This window comes from Hyperolius riggenbachi, chromosome 3 (genome assembly GCF_040937935.1).
Source record: "Hyperolius riggenbachi isolate aHypRig1 chromosome 3, aHypRig1.pri, whole genome shotgun sequence".
Classification (NCBI taxonomy): Eukaryota; Metazoa; Chordata; class Amphibia; order Anura; family Hyperoliidae; genus Hyperolius; species Hyperolius riggenbachi.
In genome coordinates, this window is record NC_090648.1 from 248,019,920 (window position 1) to 248,037,419 (window position 17,500).

Here is a 17,500-nt window from a genome sequence, read left to right on the forward strand (position 1 = left end):
TGTAGGCTTTCTACAAATTGCGCAAAAGGTGGATCAGCGCATCACCAGGCCGCCTCCGAATAGCCTCCTATCAGAGGTGCGCTGAGCCCCCCCCAGAAACGGCAAACGCACCTTGAACCCAAACAGAAGCTCCGCATATATACCAAAAGCAAGGCTGTTAAGTGGGAGCAGCTGACCAAAAATGAATTAAATTAGTACATGGCAAGGAAATGAGCAGCGCTACTTAAAAACAGATAAGTGCCTACCTGCATAGCCTGGTTGGCACACCCAGGCTATGCATATGCATAGGTTAGGATTTAGTTAGTGTTAGGTCCCCTCCCATCGAGGATGACTTCTCGGCAGTGGGAGGGACGAGTACTTAAGTTGCATGCAAGCTGTTACAGGAAACCAACATCCTCCGGTGGTAGACAGGTCATGTGTATGCTAGGTGTGTATTTTACCCCACAAGTGGGGCTTGCACTCTCTTGCAGGTAGGCACTTATCTGTTTTTAAGTAGCGCTGCTCATTTCCTTGCCATGTGCTTTCTACAAATTGCCAGCTATTCTAAAAGCCCTCTACTGCTGAAAGCAAATGGCCATGATCTCACAGGACCGAGTGTGATTTGCCGAAATCTCAACCACTCTACGTGCAGCGTTTTTGAATGCAGTTTCATAAGGAAAAGCAGGGCTCAAAATTGGAAATCACTCTGTTTTAAGTGGCAAAAGAGCATTTTGCATTCTCAAGTGGGTCCCAGGCCTTACAACTAAAAGATGCAAGAGGCTGTTTGCCACCTTGCAATGTGCATAAATGTCCTAAAGGGAAAAAATATAACACTATGTATATATGTATATACATTAGAGTATTGTCACGTGATAGCGGTTTGTGATCTTTTCAGAAGAAAACCTAGAGCAAGTATAGGTGTACCCTGAACTTGTTAGTGATGCACCATGTGGGATCATGAATGACCAACTACTGCTGTTATGATTTTGTGCAGAAATTTGTCAGTGAAATGGATTACCTAGTTGACGTTGCAGCTGTGGCTAGAATTTATTTATTTTAACTGAATTATTATTCAATGCAGTGCATACAGTTCAACACAATACTAAAGCAAAATATACTAACCTTTAAGCAATGCAGTGTGTCAGTTTTACAGAACATTTTAAACTTGGCAAGCTCTCCAATGAATCTCACAGTTTTGTTCTTTGTTTCAATATTTATTTGATCCTTTTTTCTTACCTAAGGAAATATGCAACAGGTTTCATTAGATAAAAGTGACATCCAGCAAATTGATACTTACCGTATGTCAGAAGTCAGTGCAAGTGCTTTTGTGTGAATGTCAATTTTTTCATGTAAAATTAAGTTAGGCTTCCTAAATATTCACTTGGATATAGCCGATAATAAAGATTAACAAAAACCCTTGGTACTTTGTTTCAGTGTTCACCTGACAGCGTTCCTCCTGTTTTACCTGGACTGCCAGGCTCTATCTTGCTTTCTTCAGGAGTTTGGCAAATCCAAGCCACATTCCACTCCTACATGGTTTTTCTGAAGGGAAAAAGTTGCAGCCCAGCCATGCCCCTTCCAATAAATTACTGGGATAGGCAAAAGGAGACTATGATGAGGCAGTGCTCCAACTACAGCAAGGGCAGAACAATAAAGGAGGGCCCAGCAAGTTAGAGTGGCAATCTACACATCTTTCATAAGAAGACTGCGACCATATAGTGCTGGGAACTAGACATTCAAACAGAAGTATTTCTAAACAACGTAGTGCATGTCTCAATTAAAGTAAATGTGAAAGCAAATTATTTAAAAAAAAAAAAAAAAAAAAGAAAAGATGATACTTAACCAAGGAAAAGGAAGGCTCTGGGTCCTAATGAGCCTTATCGTTCCTCTCATGGTCCTCGGGGTTCCATCGCTGGATCCCTGGTTCAAATCTCCCAACGCAGGAGGCTTCACGAGTGCTCCCAAAGACAGGCGGTTCCATACTGTGCATGCAGTACGAGGAACGGGAAGGCTCATTAGGACCCAGAGCCTAGCCTCTCCTTAGGCAAGGATGTTTATATATATATATATATATATATATATATATATATATATATATATATATATATATATATATATATATATATATATATATATATATATATATATATATATATATATATATATATATATATATATATATATATATATATATATATATATATATATATACATACATACATACACACACACACACACACACACACACACACACACACACACACACACACACACACACACACACTGGCTTCAGACTTCCTTTAAATAAAGTTGAGTGGGCAATGGATTGCACTCAAAAGCATTCTGATGCAATGCAGTTTCACATAATACCTTATGCTTTGAAACATTGCCCTGTATCAAAGCATATTACAGCCCTCCACAACAGGAAACTATCATTTTAATAAGGGAGGACATTTTTGTTGCAAAACACAATGTTCAAATGTGATTCTCTATATCTATGAATCCCTTTCCAACAGTGGAAAAGTTCTGGCTATATTCCTGGTTAGGCCGCATTACATGATGTAAATAAACATTACCATTGTTGGCTGGCCAATCAGAGGGCAAAGAATGAGTTGCCCTTTCAGTGTAAATCAAGGCTGAAATCGGTGGCTTGGAGATAACTTTGAAATAACTCTGAATATGAGAACTTCCTTTATGTCCTCATGTATGTGACCTAACTCAACAGAATAAAAAAGCAGGAAAGTGAAATATGGGCTATGCACAAACTAAATTATCATAAACTGGTACAATTTCTGGTGCCAACTTCTTTGCTTCTCCGTTTGTCAGTCAATGACATGGACCAAGCCATAAGCAACAGATATTTACAATTTTCAGTTCAACAACAATGACAAAATCGGTGAATTCAGAGGCTGAATATAGCAATTAAGACACAAAACTTTCAACTTACATGAAATCTGAAGTCCCCTTTTAACATAGAACACAGGTCTTCTGCCACATCAGACATACATGGATGTAAAGTTGCAACCAATCGTGCATAAAAAGGCAACAGATCCAACCTGAAAAATAGTGAAAAATAAAAAATAAAAAATTTAAACAATGTTCCTTCACAATATTAATTAAGGAAATCTTATTGGGGTTCTCAGCATTCTTAAAGGAATACTTAAGTCATCAAAAAAAAAAAAAAAAAAAATGACTTCTACTCACCCGGGGCTCTCCTCAGCCCCCTGCAGCTGAACGGTGCCCTCGCCGTGTCCCTCCGATGCGCCTGTACTCGCCGGCGGGCACTTCCGGTTCGGCCGTCACCGGCCGACAGGCTGGGAACGCGGCTAATTAGCCGCATTCCCGGCCGCAATAGCGCCATCTATAATGCTATTGCGGCCGGGAACGCGGCTAACAGGCCGCGTTCCCATCCTGTCGGCCGGTGACGGCCAAACCGGAAGTGCCCGCCGGCGAGTCCAGGCGCATTGGAGGGACACGGCGAGGGCACCGTTCAGCTGCAGGGGGCTGAGGAGAGCCCTGGGTTAGTAGAAGTAATTTTTTTTTGATGACATAAGTATTCCTTTAAACAGATATGACTGCTTAAAACGACGCAGTGCCAATATACAGTGGTTTGCAAAAGTATTCGGCCCCCTGGAAGTTTTCCACATTTTGTCACGTTACTGCCACAAACATGAATCGATTTTATTGGAATTCCACATGAAAGACCAATACAAAGTGGTGTACACGTGAGAAGTGTAACGAAAATCATACATCATTCCAAACATTTTTTACAAATAAATTACTGCAAAGTGGGGTGTGCGTAATTATTCAGCCCCGAGTCAATACCTTTTAGAACCACCTTTTGCTGCAATTACAGCTGCCAGTCTTTTAGAGTAAGTCTCTACCAGCTTTGCACATCTAGAGACTGAAATCCTTGCCCATTCTTTGCAAAACAGCTCCAGCTCAGTCAGATTAGATGGACAGCGTTTGTGAACAGCAGTTTTCAGATTTTGCTACAGATTCTCGATTGGATTTAGATCTGGACTTTGACTGGGCCATTCTAACACATGGATATGTTTTGTTTTAAACCATTCCATAGTTGCCCTGGCTTTATGTTTAGGGTCGTTGTCCTGCTGGAAGGTGAACCTCCACCCCAGTCTCAAGTCTTTTGCAGACTCCAAGAGGTTTTCTTCCAAGATTACCCTGTATTTGGCTCCATCCATCTTTCCATCAACTCTGACCAGCTTCCCTGTCCCTGCTGAAGAGAAGCACCCCAGAGCATGATGCTGCCACCACCATATTTAACAGTGGGGATGGTGTGTTCAGAGTGATGTGCAGTGTTAGTTTTCCGCCACACATAGCGTTTTGCATTTTGCCCAAAAAGTTCTATTTTGGTGTCATCTGACCAGAGCACCTTCTTCCACATGTTTGCTGTGTCCCCCACATGGCTTGTGGCAAACTGCAAACGGGACTTCTTATGCTTTTCTGTTAACAATGGCTTTCTTCTTGCCACTCTTCCATAAAGGCCAACTTTGTGCAGTGTACGACTAATAGTTGTCCTATGGACAGATTCCCCCACCTGAGCTGTAGATCTCTGCAGCTCATCCAGAGTCACCATGGGCCTCTTGACTGCATTTCTGATCAGCGCTCTCCTTGTTCTGCCTGTGAGTTTACGTGGACGGCCTTGTCTTGGTAGGTTTACAGTTGTGCCATACTCCTTCCATTTCTCAATGATCGCTTGAGCAGTGCTACGTGGGATGTTCAAGGCTTTGGAAATCGTTTTGTAGCCTAAGCCTGCTTTAAATTTCTCAATAACTTTATCCATGACCTGTCTGGTGTGTTCTTTGGACTTCATGGTGTTGTTGCTCCCAATATTTCCTTAGACAACCTCTGAGGCTGTCACAGAGCAGCTGTATTTGTACTGACATTAGATTACACACAGGTGCACTCTATTTAGTCATTAGCACTCATCAGGCAATGTCTATGGGCAACTGACTGCACTAAGACCAAAGGGGGCTGAATAATTACGCACACCCCACTTTGCAGTTATTTGTAAAAAAAAAAATTGAAATCATGTATGATTTTTGTTCCACTTCTCACGTTTACACCACTTTGTATTGGTCTTTCACGTGGCATTCCAATAAAATTGATTCATGTTTGTAGCAGTAATGTGACAAAACGTGGACAATTTCAAGGGGGCCGAATACTTTTGCAAACCACTGTAGGTAGTGTTGCCAAAGGCTAAGGCTATCCTACCATTCTACCTATAACGCTCGTTTACAAAAATAAGGTTCCTGGGAACTATAAGGCTGCGTTTCCACTAGGGCAGGGCTTTCCAGCCCTGTCCTCAAGTACCACCAACACTACATGTTTTGCAGAAAACCACAAACAGAAACATTCACTGGTAAGGGAATAAGTGTCTCAGCAGAACTGATTAAGTATCTCAGTGAAATTCCAGAGAACATGCACTGTTGGCGGTACTTGAGGACAGGGTTGGGAAGTCCTGCACTATGGTGCCGTGTCCAATTTCAAAAACGGTACGGTTATGAGGACTCTGATGCAAAGTCCGAAAAAAATATAAGTCAATTTGGAAGTAGCGTATTAATTTCAATAGGCTGTAATTCTACATGTGAAAATTCATGTGTGGATAGATGCAGGGAATTCGTACATTGGAACTTAGCCCAGGCTGCTCAAATTACCATGCACCATTTATGCACTGGAGTAAATACTACTTATAGTTATGTTACTTCTTGTCCCTGCCCATCCATCTGACCTAAGAGTGCAATTTATGTCTGTAAAACAAAACAAAAAAAAGAGATTAAGTGAAGGAATGTTTAGTTTACGTTTGCATAAAGTGTAGATATCACATGATATCTACAAAAGTTTCTTTTGATCTTCAAGTAACTTTTAAAGTGTAAGGCAGGGTTCACACTAAGGGCTTAATTCACTAAACCGTGATATGACAAATATCATACCGTATCAAAGATATCACACCTTATCAAAGTTAAAACGCCTTATCAGAGTAGCATAGCGAGCTCTACGAATCCGAAGGGGCTCAGTGCAGGACGAGTGCCATTGCCAATTAGCAGGCACAAGTTCGTAGCGCTCGCTATGCTACTCTGATAAGGCGCGTTAACTTTGATAAGGTGTGATATTTGTCATATCATGGTTTAGTAAATCAAGCCCTAAGTGTGCAAAATGTTTTCACACAAATTTTCCAGGCACTATCACTTTTTCTTTTTGCACGAGTTCTTTCAGAGTAGCTAATAAAAAGTCCAATGAGAATTCACATGGGTTGTGTGAATTTATGCTGCAAGAGTCGCAATTTTAAAAAAAGTGTAAATCTCCCTTAACTTTCTTTGTATGTGTGGCAAACGAGTTTTCACAAATTCCCATGCAATTTTTTGATAAGTGTGAACTCTGCCTGTATAGAACCTGTGTAAAAGGTTAGTTTTCCAAAAGACTGACTTGTTACTTGATGCTCTGACCAGCACCTTCCTGTTGTGCACAAATCAAATGAGAAAACCACTAATGGAAACTGATAAAAACCGGTTCAGGTATGCGATAACGCGATTTCCATTTTTCTGCTCTGTATGGTTTGACTCCATGGGTCTGATGCACCAACTAGTGGTAAAATTAACATATGCAGGCAGCGCATGGCGATTTTACTGTTACTATTCCCGGGAACAACTGCCTGTAAAACCATTAGCACCATGCAAAATTAACATGGATTGCTATGGTAACACACATTACCATAGCAACACACGAGTTGACCCACATCCGCCCCATGGAGGAGTCAAACCTTACAGCGCAGAAAAATGAAAAACACAGTATTTATTACATCATACCTAAACCTGTTTTTTACCTTCCTGTATTACCATATTTTGGTTTCAACATAGTGTAGACCTGAAATTAAACGACCATTACTGAGAATTTAGGCAGGTATAACAAAACACAAACAAAAAACACAACAGCGGTGTGAAGGCTGCACACACGCAATAAAGGAATGATTTACACAGTTGTACTGCGAGGGCTGTATTGTGTGCGTTTCCCAAACACAGCAGAACAAAACATGCTGCGTTTGGAAAAAAAAAAAAAAAAGTAATGCAATGCAAACAAGCTGCTTTAGCACATAAGGCTTTATGCAAAGAAGATTGTTAAGAACTGAGTACATCAATACAGCCAGATTGTCACCCGAACAGAGGACACTTTTTCCACCAACTCAGGGTCTTTGCAAAGGCTTTGCCAAAACAATCTGAACTAGATTACAACTTGAACATGTTGTTTTTTCTTTTTTGACTCAGCAGATATTCAGTACTTCTGTAATATCGGTCTGACAAAATACATAGGAACACTTTCCCCACCTAGTGTCCTATTCCAAAATTTCATCTAGGGTAAAAAGCAGTATGGAAAAGTTCACCTTCATAGGTCTAGAAAAAACAAAAAAAAAAACAATGATCTTTTAAAGCGATATGGGATTTCCTAAGTTTGCAGTATATAAAAGGGTACCTATATTGCCTAAGTAGACAGTCACTCTGTATCCAAGCAGCGTAACTGTTATATCCAGTTAGTTCCTCCAATTCACAAGACCTCAGAGATCTTCCACAGCCCTCTCCTCTCACAGTGCATCCCCAAACAGTCAGGCTTTGGGCATTCAGGTTACAGCCTCAGACCTATTCACAACAGTGAGAGCAACATCACATGGAGGTGGCGGGGCCAAGGGTAGTAATGCACTAAAGACTGGCTATTTTTGCCACCAATCATCAAAGCAACTGATGAAAAATATATTTAGTTTGGAGATAGTTTTTTTTTTTCTTTTTGTCTAGGTTTTTTTTTCTTTTTGTCTAGGTTTTTTTTTGTCTATATAAACCCCCATTTACTTGCCAACAAAGGATGACATATGCTGACATTGAAGCATAATCAAGTAGAAGCAGTAAGCACTGACCCCAAATTTGCCTAGAGGTGAGATGCTGGAGTCCATGTTGGCTTCTTTCCCTAAACCCTTGTACACACAGCAGGATTGGGTGACAGTTTGGGACAGAGTGCTGTCGCTAGCCTGTTCTGTTGCTATGAAAGGGGCAACGGCATGGGGCAAGTAAAATAATTGGTGGCACCTTGACTTTTCAAAATCTAACTTTAATAATGCTTTAGAATTGCTTATTTATAGGAATGCGATTAAATGGAATAAAGCTATACTAGCACGAAAAAGCACACTAAATTATCAGTGTCTGTTAAGGGATCAAGAGGGTTAAATCACATGAAATGTTCCTTTTTACCTTTGTCTGGGAACTATAAAGAGAGCTCGGACCAGTTTCCTTCGATTTGCTTTGGTGTTCATATTCATACAGAAATCCATTGCAGCCTGGAATTGAAAGAGAAATTCTGGTGTTCAACAATTGTGTTATAAGAAATAAACAGGACAATAAATAGCAAGTCATGCAATTATTAACAAACACTGTGCAAAACCACAGAAAGGTGCAAGACATATGCAGTATATGTGTGAGCCAATAATGGCAAACACCTAAGAATAAATAAATTGTTGCCAAATTGTGTTTTTTGAAGAGGAAATGCTGCCCATTTATGGTATTATTATTTAGTATTTATTTAGCACCGACATCTTCCTCAGCGCCTTACAGAGTATATAAAGTCATGTCGGGCAGCACGGTGGCGTAGTGGTTAATGATCTCGCCTTGCAGCGCAGGGTCACAGTTTCGAATCCCAGCCAGGTCAACATCTGCAAGGAGTTTGTATGTTCTGCGTGGGTTTCCTCTGGGCACTACGGTTCCCCCCCCCCCGCCAAAAAAGAAAACAACAACATGCAGATAAGTTAAATGGCTTCCCCCTAAATTGGCCCTAGACTATAATACATGCACTACACGATACATACACAGACATATGACTATGGTAGGGAATTAGATTGTGAGCCCCTCTGAGGGACAGTTAGTGACAAGACACAGCGCTGTCTGTACAGCGCTGCGTAATATGTCGGTGCTATATAAATAAATATAAATAAATGTCTAACTATCCCTCAGAGGTACTCATCTAATCCCTATCAGTCATATGTTCATCGTAGTCTATAGCCAATTTAGAGGGAAGCCAATTAACTTACCTGTAGGTTTTTAAAATGTGGGAGGAAACTGAATTGCCTGGAGGAAACCCACACCAACAGACGTAGAACATAAAAACTCTGTGCAGATAGTGCCCTGGATGGGATACAAACCAGGGACCAAGCGCTGCAAGGCAAGAGTGTTATCCACTAGGCCACAATATTTATGTTGTTTGTGGGCACAAGCTCCCTAATTATGTTTTATGAGGGGGGGGGGGGGGACACTGCATAATTCCATCAATTATGTTTAAAGAGGTCCAGGATCTTCTGGGATCCTAAAAATGCCCCTGGTCTAACCACAAGAAGCTGAGATAGACCACATAAAAGGCGCCTCAAGTAGTGGCAAGTAAAGAAGGTACAGGAAACTTGCCACTAGAGCAACGGCCTCATTGTCATGTGACCACGGTGAGACCGGAGATTTATTGGCGAGTTAGGAAGCTGCCCGGGAGACAGGAGGACTAAAGCTGGAGCCTGAATGGGTGCTGCTACACTTTCAATGTGCGCTTTGCATAGAATGGCAAGGGTCGCACATTGTGGGAGGAGGTTCTCGACCTAATGGCAATTCTCTGCTTTTAGCCCATTTTCTCAGGCAAATATGGGGGGCAGGATTATCAGTGGATCACCTTATCCAAAATCAGAATCCTTTATTTCACGAAGCATGACTGGGTCATGCCTGGAATTGGGTGTGGCACAGTACATAGCTCAAAGTAGGGGATAGAGCACAATACAGTAGCACAAAGACAATCTTAATAAACCCAGTAAACATCATGCAAATACTGCCAAAAGAAACAGTCAGTAATTATTCGGCTAATTAGACAAATAGAAGTGCGGCTGCGCGGCCGTGCGTACTCGCTCCTGCACGCGTCAGCGGAAGCTTACTGCGCTGGCGCAGTACGAAGTTTTTGTAAAAAGTAGAAAAAAAAATGGTATTACAGGCACCACAGTCTTCAACGTCACAGATCAAATCAGCATAAGATGTGTATCTCTGTACTACTGGAAAGGGGGGCTTTTTATGGCTCCGATTACGTGCTCAAACTGGATCCAGCACAAGCATAGGTATTAATGAAAAGGGAGAAACAGCAGCAGTTGGCACTTCCAATCCATATAAAATAGCGCAGAGCTTTAGAGGACGCTCAGGAGAGCGAAACAGCTGTCAGGCAGCTCACTGCTCCCACCTCACCCCACAGCTTGTAAGGAAATGGGTAGGAAGCATTTTTAATGTTTGCAATGTGTCTTATGTAATGTGGCCAGAAAAATAAAGCTATTTTATATGGATTGCAAGTGCCAACTGCTGCTGTTTCTCCCTTTACAGCAGTACAAAGTTTTCCTGTACTGCGCCTGTGCAGTAAGCTCCCGCTGACTGTTCTCTTTCCACCAGTGGCATATTCTCTCCACTTGCCGACAGTACTCCTGGATGTTGTCCTTAGTGACAAGGCTGCCAATAGTGGTGTCATCAAACTTGAAGACCTTAACCAAGTCTGCTGTGGATCTGTAGTTATATGGTTAAAGGGAGAACAGTGGAGACAGGACGCAGTCCTTGGGTGCAGAAGTTTTGGTGACCATTTCCCAAGAGTAAATGTCTCCCAGCTTGACGACTTGGGACCTATTGGTGAGAAAGTCAATGCTCCATCGGCGCAGGGTGGGATGGACCCCAAGTGTGGCTAGATCTTCCTGGAGGATGCGTCGGCAGATGGTTTTAAACGCAGAGCTAAAATCCAGCGGTAGTACTCTGGCGTATGCGTCTGCTCTGTCTAGGTGGTCATGGATAAATTCCAGGCAAATATTTAAGGCATCGTCAGTGGACATGTTTGACCTGTAAGCGAACTGGAAGGGGTGCAGAAGGGGCAAAGTGGAGAGCTTAAAGAGAATCTGTATTGTTAAAATCGCACAAAAGTAAACATACCAGTGCGTTAGGGGACATCTCCTATTACCCTCTGACACAATTTCGCCGCTCCTCGCCGCATTAAAAGTGGTTAAAAACAGTTTTAAAAAGTTTGTTTATAAACAAACAAAATGGCCACCAAAACAGGAAGTAGGTTGATGTACAGTATGTCCACACATAGAAAATACATCCATACACAAGCAGGCTGTATACACCCTTCCTTTTGAATCTCAAGAGATCATTTGTGTGTTTCTTTCCCCCTGCAGCTATCTTCCACTGAAGTGTCAGGCTGTTTCTTCCTGCAGAGTGCAGACAGCTCTGCCTGTATGTAATTCCTCAGTATGTGAAAGCCCAGCCAGCTCAGAGGAGGATTTATCCAGCTTGTAAAAGATAAGAGAGAAGCTGCTCTAATCCTAAATAACACACAGGCAGTGTGCATAGAGGGGCCTGGAAGGGGGAGTTCATAGCAGAACCACAACACTGAAGAACTTGGCAGCCTTCCAGACACAGGCTGACAAGTCTGACAAGAGAGAGATAAGTTGATTTATTACAGAGACTGTGACAGTACAAAGTGCTGCAGTAAGCCAGAACACACTAGAATAGCTTTTGTAACTTGTAGGATGATAAAAAACAGGATGCAATTTTTGTTACGGAGTCTCTTTAAGCATGGATAGGACTGCTCTCTCCAGGGTCTTCATGATGTCCGACATCAAGGCCACGGGTCTAAAGTTGTTGAGGTCGGAGATTCCCTGTTTCTTGGGGACCGGTATGATGATAGACCTCTTCCACAAGCATATACGGTATGTATTTCAAGTTTATTGCTTGGTACACAAGATGCAATTTTCTGACAGACTTAAGGTCAGATTAACTATTTCCAACATGTCTAAATGGAATTCTGATCAGAAAATCGATCTGACATGTTGGAAGTAGTGGATGCGACAGAAAATCTGTCAGAAAATTGTATTGTGTGTACCTAGCATTAAGACTATACCACCTGCAGGCTTGTTTTGTTTTAGAGACCTAGATTACTGAAGAAATAGAACATCAGAGGATATGATGGAACACTGTGGGGAAAGAACAAGCACACTAGCTGAATATTATAGGAAGAAATGTTGCATTTCTTTTTCAAGAATGACAACGTGGGGGAGGGGGCGCAGCATCACTTTGTAGGAGAATATGTGTACACACACACACACACACACACACACACACACACACACACGTGTATGTGTGTAGCACCATTTGTTTTTGAGAGGATAGTGCAACACCGGTCTTGAATGTGAAAGTATAACCTGGGAGAAAGAGTGAATGGGATCAGGCCAATTATTGACTGGCCCAGTCCAAATTTTTAGGAGATGACCTTGTAACCTTGGGCATCAACAACTTTTTCCGAGGTCCTCGGAAACCTCTTTTGTTTGAGTCATGATAAACATCCACAAGTGTGATCAGGTTTTCTGATTTATTCAGACTCTTAACCCTAAAGCCAGGTATACACCTTCAATTGTGATTGGCCAACTACTGCCCAATTTTACCACCTTCATGTAGTATGAGACTTTACATAATCTGTTCATAGTATTCAAAATCTGTCGACCCTGATACTACATGGAAGTGGTAAAATGAGCAAATCAAAATTGAATTTGTATACCAGGCTTTAGGATCATCATATAATTTGAAGTTGAAATCACTTTTTCCCAGTAAATAGATGACAGAATATAAATATTTTGCTTTAATTTTTTTTTTATTTAGGAGCCCCCCCCCCCCCTCCCCCAACTACTTGTAGTTTTTTTTTTTTTTTAAGTAGATGAGGTGTCACATTCATATAGAAAATGTTAAAAGGTTCACAAAAACTTTCAAGCACACCTGAAGCCCCAATACAGACGTGGTGCAGAGAGAAATCCATAGAGGACAATGAATACAGAGGCAGGAAGAGATGTGAACAGGTAGATCAACAACTGTCAGCACCAGGAATGAAATGATTGAAACAAGGAGCATTCCACACATTCCATGTTTTATGGGTGAAAGCATAGAAAAAAGATAAGTTATTCAAGTTTATCTTTCAGGTGTTCTAAAAATTCCCTAGAAATACATCAGGCATATGTCAGTATGTTCACTTCCAAGATACAAGCTAGATCAGTGCTGTGTAGAAGCAGTACACACTTTTCTATTAGCATTCAGCTGTTAAAATTGTTTAAAGCAAAACTCCCTGAAAGTGTAAAGATTTAAAAACAGATAGTGAAGAAAATGTATGGGTAGTAGAGAAAATGGATAATAGAGAATGAGTTGGGATACTACAGATCATGTTTTATAACGTGCTGTATTTACGTGGTGCTGACATTTTTCTTCAGTGTTTTACAAACTACAACAGATGTGATGGGACTCCATAGCAAAATTATTACAGTGTCCATGACTTTTTAGACAGGCTGGGGGGGGGCTCAATAGATAAGCAAAAATGCATGCAGAGGCTGACACCCAAATTCTGTGTAGGGGAGGAGCTTTGTCTAAAGGTGGCCACACACACGATACAATAAAATTATTCGATTCGATAAATATGATCGGATCTCCCCCCCCCCAAAAAAAATAATCGAAAGCTTTTTCTTTTCATTCGACTGAAAAATCCAATCGGATTTTCCATATTTTTTTTTTTTTTTAATCAATCCGGAATGCTGAAATTTTTTTTAAAGATTGCATGGTGTGTGTCAGATTGTCAATTTATTAATATAGACACCCTAACAATTTTCTCAGAGTTTCCAATCATTTTTATCATAACCGGGGAATAATTGAACAAATGTGTGTGGTACATTGGTCAGATTTTTTAAATGTTACAGTCAGGAAAATTGATTGTGATTCTTGAATTGAACAGATATTTAAAAGATTGTATGGTGTGTGGCCACCTTAAAGGAGATGAGCAGAGTGCAGGACCAGAAACTAGTTAGTTCTCCCAGTGTCTGCGTGGGTTTCCTCCGGGCACTCCTGGTTCCCACCCCATCCCAAAAACATACACAGACAAGTTCATTGGCTTCCCCCTAATTGGCTTGTCCTTAGACGAATTACTTGTACCACACTTGTCAGAGTCGCTATCCCTCTTCATCTCAAAGGAAGACAGATATGGGGGTTGCTGGTAGCTCAGCTAACCTCCCCTCTTAAAAGGCAATGTAAAAAGGAAGGAGCGTGGCTCCCTGCTAGCAGGAGCATAAATCTGTGTCCTGGGCATACGCTTCCAAGTGTTTTTGTAAAGTAATATCTCTCACTTTTAATTATGTACAAGGACAGTAGCTGTATCCTGAATTGGCTGCACTTGACTGGCTTCTTAGAAAGGGTACAAAAAATATACATGTGCAATTTCTTCTAAATACTTACTTTATCAATTAGATCCCGATTGACACAGTTTGGTAACTGCTGTATAAATGCATCAACAATGAGCTTCAGGTGTGACCCTGTGCTTGCTTCCTCATCTTCTTGTTCTGTTATAGATAACCAAGAGACAAGGAAGGAAAAAAACACACAATATATAAATGAAGAATGAACTTACAAGCTCAATCGCTTACACTATATGTAAGGGTGCATTCACACTATATCCGTTGCACTGCAAAATAATTCTACGTGTGAACTAATTGCCCTCAGATTGCTGTGGGCCTGGTCACACCTCTGCGTTGTAATGGATGGAGTTCTTCTAACTTGCTACATACATGCAGACAGGGCCCAATTTACACTTTAGGAGACTGTACGCACAGAGGTCCCGATGCCCTAAACTTCACCCCTCAGCACAGGCCGTACCCCCAATTCACCTACACCGTAGTCTTAAAATGGTGAACTACTGCTTTGAGCATACCCACCGCTCATACAGAGTTATGCTATTTTTCAAGGGCATTTCTCAGGCACCCGCTATATTTTTGGGCATCATGCTATGCATCTTAAAACTTAATTTTGGTGCCACTGGCTTAAAGATAATCCGTAACGAAAAAACCTCCCCTGGGGGGTACTCACCTCGGGTGGGGGTAGCCTCCGGATCCTATTGAGGCTTCCCCCGTTTTCCTCGGTACCACTGTGACGGCGAAAATCCTCCTGGAGCGGCGGCGATGTAAATATTTACCTCCGTGGCTCCAGCGCAGGCGCAGTATCCGCTCTTCCCACGGAGATAGGCGGAAATAGCCGATCTCCGTCGGGCCGCTCTACTGCGCAGGCGCAAGTCTCCTGCGCAGTAGAGCGGACCAGACGGAGATCAGCTATTTCAGCCTATCTTCTTCAGAAGAGCCGAAACAGCGCCCCTGCTGGAGCCTGGAAAGGTAATTATTGAACAGGCTGTCGGATCTGTCGGGCCGGCTTTTGAAGGGCTGCAGCGAGACCCCCGTGGGACAGAGGAGGATGGGGGAAGCCTCATTAGGATCCTGAGGCTTCCCCCTCTCGAGGTGAGTACCCCCCAGGGGACGTTTTTCTTGTTACAGTGTCTCTTTAAGTGCTCTTTTCAGTTGAATGAAGTGACCAGTGCTGACAGGTGTCACATCAGTGTGCTGTATTACTGCATGATCTGCTGCCTTACCTGAAGTATTACAGAAATAAGTGTCTGCTGATATGTTACAACCATAGGAAAAGCCACTGGTAGAGAGTTGAAACTGACCATCTGCCATGTACAGTGGTTTGCAAAAGTATTCGGCCCCCTTGAAGTTTTCCACATTTTGTCATATTACTGCCACAAACATGAATCAATTTTATTGAAATTCCATGTGAAAGACCAATACAAAGTGGTGTACATGCGAGAAGTGGAACGAAAATCATACAGGATTCCAAACATTTAAAAAAAACCAAAAAAAACCCTGCAAAGTGGGGTGTGCTTAATTATTCAGCCCCCTGAGTCAATACTTTGTAGAACCACCTTTTGCTGCAATTACAGCTGCCAGTTTTTTGGGGTATGTCTCTACCAGATTTGCACATCTAGAGACTGAAATCCTTGCCCATTCTTCTTTGCAAAACAGCTCCAGCTCAGTCAGATTAGATGGACAGCGTTTGTGAACATCAGTTTTCAGATCTTACCACAGATTCTCACTTGGATTTAGATCTGGACTTTGACTTGGCCATTCTAACACATGGGTATGTTTTGTTTTAAACTATTCCATTGTTGCCCTGGCTTTATGTTTACGGTCGTTGTCCTGCTGGAAGGTGAACCTCCGCCCCAGTCTCAAGTCTTTTGCAGACTTCAAGAGGTTTTCTTCCAAGAAGAGAAGCACCCCCCAGAGCATGATGCTGCCACCACCATATTTGACAGTGGGGATGGTGTGCAGTGTTAGTTTTCCGCCACACATAGCATTTTGCATTTTTGGCCAAAAAGTTCAATTTTGGCCTCATCTGACCAGAGCACCTTCTTCCACATGTTTGCTGTGTCCCCCACATGGCTTGTGGCAAACTGCAAACGGGACTTCTTATGCTTTTCTGTTAACAATGCCTTTCTTCTTGTCACTCTTGCATAAGAGCCAACTTTGTGCAGTGCACGACTAATAGTCGTCCTATGGACAGATTCCCCCAACTGAGCTGTAGATCTCTGCAGCTCGTCCAGAGTCACCATGGGCCTCTTGATTGCATTTCTGATCAGCGCTCTCCTTGTTCAGCCTGTGAGTTTAGGTGGATGCCCTTGTCTTGGTAGGTTTACAGTTGTGCCATACTCCTTCCATTTCTGAATGATCGCTTGAACAGTACTCCGTGGGATGCTCAAGGCTTTGGAAATCTTTTTGTAGCCTAAAGGCCCATACACACGTCGGATTTGCGCGAACGACGGGTCGTTTGAACGTTCCGTCGTTCGCACGTTTCCGCATGAAATCCGGCGTGTGTACAGACTATCGTTCGGGAGATAAGACTGGTTACCAACGATCCGCCGGGCGGATCGCTGGTAACCAGTCTTATCTCCCGAACGATAGTCTGTACACACGCCGGATTTCATGCGGAAACGTGCGAACGACGGAACGTTCAAACGACCCGTCGTTCGCGCAAATCCGACGTGTGTATGGGCCTTAAGCCTGCTTTAAATTACTCAATAACTTGATCTCTGACCTGTCTGGTGTGTTTTTTGAACTTCATGGTGTTGTTGCTCTCAATATTCTCTAATGCTGGGATTACACCACACAATTTTCTGTTAGAGATTCTTCTGTAAGATTTTTCTGTTAGAATGCATAATTAGATTATTTTCTGTAGAGAATGGTCATTATCTCTTGTGCATGGTCTTCTGGTCATCTCCTGCTCAGTAGAACAATGCCTAATTGCTCGGCAGATAGATGGTAAGATAGATACATTTCCAACATGTTGAACTAAAGCCCAATCTACACGACACGATTCTTTATACGATTCGATTACGATTCTATTTACGATCCGATTAAATCCAACATGTCCGATCAGGATTCGATTCAATTCGATTTGCCATTGTTTTGCAATGGCAAATCGAATTGAATCTAATCAAATCCCGATCGGACATGTCGGATTTAATCGGATCGTAAATAGAATCGTAATCGAATCGTATCGTGTAGATTGGGCGTTAGATAATCTAACAGAAAATTGTATGATGTAATCCC

At 42.0% G+C, this 17,500-nt stretch overlaps 1 protein-coding gene across 4 annotated transcripts in view; it reads right to left on the reverse strand.

Annotated features, from left to right (window-relative positions):
* The window catches only part of LOC137563537 (regulator of nonsense transcripts 2), a 104,562-nt gene that overhangs the window by 50,774 nt on the left and 36,288 nt on the right, over positions 1 to 17,500 (reverse strand). For all 4 annotated transcript variants that reach the window (XM_068276121.1, XM_068276122.1, XM_068276124.1 and 1 more), the window contains exons 7-10: positions 14,304 to 14,407; positions 8,235 to 8,320; positions 2,927 to 3,035; positions 1,102 to 1,215 (exon numbers count right to left, since the gene is read on the reverse strand). In XM_068276121.1, the coding sequence (XP_068132222.1) occupies positions 1,102 to 1,215; positions 2,927 to 3,035; positions 8,235 to 8,320; positions 14,304 to 14,407 (413 nt within the window). The remainder of the gene's footprint in view (positions 1 to 1,101; positions 1,216 to 2,926; positions 3,036 to 8,234; positions 8,321 to 14,303; positions 14,408 to 17,500) is intronic.